General features: G+C 39.2%; 1 protein-coding gene across 7 annotated transcripts in view; it reads left to right on the plus strand.

Moving 5' to 3' along the window:
* Positions 1-3,951, plus strand: part of NDUFC1 (NADH dehydrogenase (ubiquinone) 1, subcomplex unknown, 1, 6kDa) — a 12,602-nt gene extending 8,651 nt beyond the window's left edge. For all 7 annotated transcript variants that reach the window (XM_011985635.1, XM_011985634.1, XM_011985639.1 and 4 more), the window contains 2 exons: positions 1,330-1,409; positions 3,790-3,951. In XM_011985635.1, the coding sequence (XP_011841025.1) occupies positions 1,330-1,389 (60 nt within the window). In that variant the 3' untranslated portion in view covers positions 1,390-1,409; positions 3,790-3,951. The remainder of the gene's footprint in view (positions 1-1,329; positions 1,410-3,789) is intronic.
* The last annotated feature ends 2,239 nt before the right edge of the window (positions 3,952-6,190 follow it).

Below are 6,190 nucleotides of genomic sequence, written 5' to 3' on the forward strand. Positions count from 1 at the left end.
AAAAAAAAAAAAAAAATTCACGCCGTATGCTTTACACATAAACTTGCGTTTAATCATTTCAGCAACACTGTGTGGTACCTAATACTGTTGACCCGTTACAGATAGGAAACACACTTGGAGAAACTAATTTGCTGAACCCAGTTCTCCTGACTTCAGAGGCCACACTATCCTATAAACCACTGTGAAACACTGCCTCTGTAGGAATAAAATTTGTTTTTAAAGTTAAAGTATCTGCTATATTAATATTTAAAATTTTGTTTTTTATCTGATGGGTTTGGGGCTTCCTCCACTGTCCCCCAGCTCTTAGATATTTTAAATTTTCTTGTTAAAGTGGTTCAGATTGTTGACTTGGAAAGGGGTGAGATATTGAGTCACTCACAACTTAATAGTAACTCATCTTTTTGAATGATGTTGCTTATAATGAATTTAATACATTCTTAATTTAAGGTTTTCTCTAACAAAAAACTTGATTACTGCTGAGAGCACTAGTGATTGAACTTGAATCTTTGATTGCCATGAATGTCATTGTATATAAACCGTTTTTCCAGTTGCATATTGTGTCAGACAGTGGTTCTAAAAATGTGACTGTCCTCCATAACATCTAATTAATACACATACAGTTTTGTGGTGGGGTTGGTCATTCAATCAAGGTATCACACTTCTAAGATTAGAAGCATAACACGCACCCACCAACTAGCCTGGATCCCATTTAATAACCAAGTTCTACTATATCATATTGATTTACCCCTTTGTGATAAGCCATTTCATTACATTTATTACCCACCAAATAAGGTAAAAATTTTTGGCAGTAGTTGAATTCAAATTTTTGGCTGGGCACAGTGGCTCACGCCTGTAATCCCAACACTTTGGTAGGCCAGGGTGGGTGGATCACCTGAGCTCGGGAGTTCGAGACCAGCCTGGCCAACATGGTGAAACCCTATCTCTGCTAAAAATACAAAAATTAGACATGCGTGCTAGCAGGCAGCTGTAATCCCAGCTATTCAGGAGATTGAGGCAAGAGAATCACTTGAACCCGGGAGAAGGAGGTTGCAGTGAGCCAAGATCGTGCCATTGCACTCCAGCCTGGGAGACAAGCAAAATTCGGTCTCAAAATAAATAAATAAATATTTAAGGTCTCCCTTCTCAAATTTAGTATGTCAGATTGTGGTGAACAAGTGTATACCTTTCCTGATTTTTGAACTTTTGGATTGCTTAGCCTTTTATTTCTAACTAGAATAGTTGTTTATTTTTTCTATTCTTATTCCTCTTACAAAATATAAGTATCCAGGAAGATTACATTTCTAATTTTAACTGTTTAACTCTTTGTAGCTCATCAAACAACACAATGAAGATATTTTAGAGTACAAAAGAAGAAATGGGCTGGAATAAACTTTTGAAATACTAACACAGTAAGTATACAAGTTTATTGGATGAATGGATTATGCAAATTAACTTGACCTCTTTTTTAAATACTGAAAAACAAGTTGTTGTTTGTTTTGTATTAGGTTTTTACATTTTAGCACCCGCATTTCTGTCTGAGACAAATTTATAAATTTGTAATACCTTACCTCAAGCAGCTGGTTTTGTTTTGGGGGGTGTTGGGTTTTTTGGTCTGTTGTTATGTTTGTAGACCTGTTGGCCAGGCTGGTCTCAAACTTCTAGCCTCAGGTGATACTCTTGCTTCAGCTTCTCAAAGTGTTGGAATTGTAGGGGTGAGCCACTTTGCTAGCCTCAAGAATCTTTTAGCATAATCATTTTTAATCACTACTCTCTGTTTAAAGAAAGGTATGTTTAAGAATGAAACCAAAATCATATTATTTTCTTAAATCTAATAGTGCTTTACACTTTGCTTTCATAGCACTTATGACAAATTATTATTCTTTGTGTGTGTATTTCTTAATATCTGTTTGGTATCTTGTACACTTGAGTGTGAATTCCATGAGAACAGAAACCTATTTTATTGTCATTTATTCAGCAACTTGCTCATCTGGTCCATTTAGGAGTTTAATATTTGTAGAAGTGATGAATGTATAAGGGCAATCGATTCATTTTATTTTTTATTTTTGAGACGGAGTCACCAGGCTGGAGTGCAGTGGCACAATTTTGGCTCACTGCAACCTCCGCCTCCCGGGTTCAAGCGATTCTCCTGCCTCAGCCTCTCGAGTAGCCGGGACTACAGGCACGCGCTACCACGCCCAGCTAATTTTTGTATTTTTAGTAGAGACAGGGTTTTACCATGTTGGCCAGGATGATCTCGATCTCTTGACCTCGTGATCTGCCCGCCTCGGCCTCCCAAACAAAGTGCTGGGATTATAGGCGTAAGCCACTGCACCTGGCCAGGGCAATCAATTTTTACATTTTTGTCTGTATGACTATTTTGTTATGATTGTCAACTCAACTAATATCCAATTGGACAGTTCGTGGTAAAAACCTAGTTGTGAACATGATACATGCCCAGCTAATTTTTGTATTTTCAGTAGAGACGGGGTTTTGCCATGTTAGCCAGGATGATCTCGATCTCTTGACCTCATGATCTGTCCACCTCGGCCTCCCAAAGTGCTGGGATTACAGGTGTGAGCCACTGCGCCTGGCCAGGGCAGTCAATTTTTAAATTTTTTTCTGCATGACTATTTCATTATGATTGTCAACTCAGCTAATATCGAATTGGACAGTTCCTCGTAAAAACCTAGTTGTGAACAAGATAGCGTATTCTGCATGGTCTGTGATTTAAAAGAGAAAGTTTATTTTATATATAAAATATATACACCTGGCTGGGCGCAGTGGCTCACACCTGTAATCCTAACGCTTTGAGAGGCCAAGGGGAGTGGATCACTTGAGGCAAGGAGTTACAGATCAGCCTGGCCAACATGGCGAAATCCCATCAATACTAAAAATACACAAAAAGTAGCTAGGTATGATGGTGCGTGCCTGTAGTCCCAGCTACTTGGAGGCTGAGGCACAAGAATTGCTTTAACCCAGGAGGTAGAGGCTGGGAGGTTGCAGTGAGCTAATATTGGGCTACTGCACTCCAGCCAGCCTGGGCAACAGAACGAGACTCTGTCTCAAAAATAAATGAATGAATAAATAAATAATATATACATCTAATAGATATGTATCAAATATATGTAAGTATACCATATACAGTGTGTGTGTATATATATATGGTGTATTTCTGAAAACCCTTTTTAAAAAATCCTATATTAATCCTTTTGTAAGTGAAAAGTCACTTAAAAATCTCAACTTTCATGATTGGGTTGATTAAAGTAAGTAACTTACATCTGCTGTATAATAAACATAGTGATCACAGACTATCCTTTGTTTTCCATATTTTATAACTCTGAAACTGAGCTCTTTACGGTTGATAATCGAAATATTTTGCCTTTTTTCTATTAGCACCCTGCCCATTTCACTACTCCAATCAGCCAATCAAGAGATAAAAATGAGCTGGGCTTGGTGGCTCATGCCTGTAATCTCAGCACTTTGGGAGGTCAAGGCAGTGGGATAGCATATGCCCAGGAGTTTGGGCAACATAGCAACTTCGTCTTTACCAAAAAAAAAAAAAAAAAAAAAAAAAAAAATGAAATAGGCATTTAAATACAAACCAGATGGCTTTTGCTATTCTTTCATAGTTAAGGCAAAATATTTTTCGTTAAAATTAAATAAAATCAGGTATTGGTACTCTTTGTGGGTTTCTTTTCTGATGTTCTAAGGTGAATTATTCAGAGTAGTTTAATTTTAATATTATTTCTGCTGGTTAATGCTACAGTTTTTTTTTTTTCTTCATTATAGGTATGCTCCGTATAGTGATTTTAGCTGTTCCTCTGGATTCACCATCTGTTGAGTTGTAAATGTGAGAGAAAAAGTTATATGTGAATATATACCAAGTCAGCATTTGTATTTTGCATCATTAAATAAAAAGAAATAAAAATACTTCTGTATTCTTCAGATAAAGCATATTGTGACAACTTGTAGAAAATGTTAATTCTAAGGTATATTAATAGAAGTATTTCAATATGGAAGGTACCACCTGATAAGAAGGTCAGTGGTAATTAAGGACACATTGGTAAGAAAAGTTGTTGTGAACATAGATTCAAAAATCAGGACTAGCTGGGCACAGTGGCTCAACGCCTGTAATTCCAGCACTTTGGGAGGCCGAGGCAGGCGGATCACCTGAGGTTGGGAGTTCGAGATCAGCCTGATCAACATGGAGAAACCCCGTCTCTACTAAAAATAAAAAAATTAGCTGGGCATGGTGGCACATGCCTGTAATCCCAGCTGCTCGGGAGGCTGAGGCAGGAGAATCTCTTGAACCTGGGAGGCAGAGGTTGTGGTGAGCTGAGATCGTGCCATTGCACTCCAGCTTGGACAACAAGAGTGAAATTCCATCTAAAAAAAAAAAAAAGGGCTGAAGGATTTACTCTTGTTATCACCTTTTAATTTCTGATCAGAACATTTATTTAGTATATCAGGAAAGCAGAACTACCTTGTTACTCAAAAAACGTAGGGTCACAAAGATTGTTTTCTCTAGAGGAGTCATTTTGGTAGGTTAGAAAGGAAGGATGAATCCTGTTACCAGAGTTTTTCTGACTCCTTGAATTTGAATGATTTTTATTTGGGTGACTACTTGTACTCACTGTTATAGCAACACAAAATTTGTTGTCTTGAAGTTGCTAATACAACTTTAAGCCTATGATTTTGCAAACTCTGACTCTTGGTTTTTTGTTTGTTTGTTTGTTTGTTTGTTTTGGAGGGTTTTGTTTGGGGATTTTTGAGACGGGCTTACTCCCAGGGTCAAGTGATTCTCTCACCTCAGCCTCCTGAGTAACTGGGACTACAGGTGTGTGCCACCATGCCCAGCTAATTTTTTTTAATTTTTAGTAGAGAGGAAGTCTGTCTATGTTGTCCAGGCTGGTCTCCAACTCTCAAACTCGAGTGATCTTCCCACCTCAGCCTCCCAAAGTGCTGGGATTACAGGTGAGAGCTGCTGCACCCAGCAACTATTGATTTTTTTAAAAAAGGATGAAGGGTTAATAGACAATTTTAAATATACATTTGACTTCCACAGTAGGAGCACCATAACTTTCAACTCCCCAAAACCTTAACTATTACCAGGTACAGTGGTATGAGCCTATAATCCCAGCTACTCAGGAACCTGAGGAAGGAGGATCTCTTGAGCTCAGGATATACTGCACTATGCTGATAGGATGTCCTCACTAATTTTGACATCCATATGGTGACCTTCCAGGAACGGGGGACCACCAGGTTGCCTAAAGAGGGGTGAACCGGCCCAAGTCAGAAATGGAGCAGGTCAAAACTCCCATGCTAATCAGTAGAGGGATCATGCCTATAAATAGTCACTGCACTCCAGCCTTAGCAACATAGCAAGACCTCATCTCTTTTAAAAAAAAAAAAAAAGAAAACTATTAATAGCCTTTTGTCGACTGGAAGCCTTATCAATAACAGTCGATTAACACATTTTGTATGCTATATGTATTATATACTGTTTTGTTTTGTTTTGTTTTTTTGAGACAGAGTCTTGCTCTGTCACCCAGGCTGGAGTACAGTAGCACAATCTCGGCTCACTGCAACCTCCACCTCCTGGGTTGAAGCCATTCTCCCGCCTCAGCCTCCCCAGTAGCTGGGATTATAGGCATGCACCACCAGGCCCAGTTAATTTTTGTATTTTCAGTAGAGATGGGGTTTCACCATGTTTGCCAGGCTGGTCTCGAACTCCTGACCTTGTGATCCGCCCACCTTGGCCTCCCAAAGTGCTGGAATTACAGGCGTGAGCCACCACGCCCAGCCTATATGCTGTATTCTTACAATAAAGTGAGTTAGAGGAAACAAAATGTTTTTTAAAACAACCTTAAGGGGCCAGGCATGGTGACTGAATCCTGTAATCACAGCACTTTGGGACACCGAGGCAGGCAAATCACTTGCTCAGTTCGAGACCAGCCTGGGCAACATGGCAAAATCCCGTCTTTACAAAAAAATAAATACAAAAATTAGCCAGGCATGGTGGATGATGCCTGTAGTCCCAGCTACTTGTGGGGCTGAGACAAGAGAATCTCTTAAGCCTGGGAAGCAGAGGTTGCATTGAGCCAGGAAACCACTGCACTCCTTAAGGAAGGGAACATGTAATTTATTAAGTGGAAGTGGATCATCATAAAGGTCTTCATCCTCATTGTCT

The sequence above is a fragment of the Mandrillus leucophaeus genome, unplaced genomic scaffold (genome assembly GCF_000951045.1).
Source record: "Mandrillus leucophaeus isolate KB7577 unplaced genomic scaffold, Mleu.le_1.0 Scaffold289, whole genome shotgun sequence".
Lineage (NCBI taxonomy): Eukaryota > Metazoa > Chordata > Mammalia > Primates > Cercopithecidae > Mandrillus > Mandrillus leucophaeus.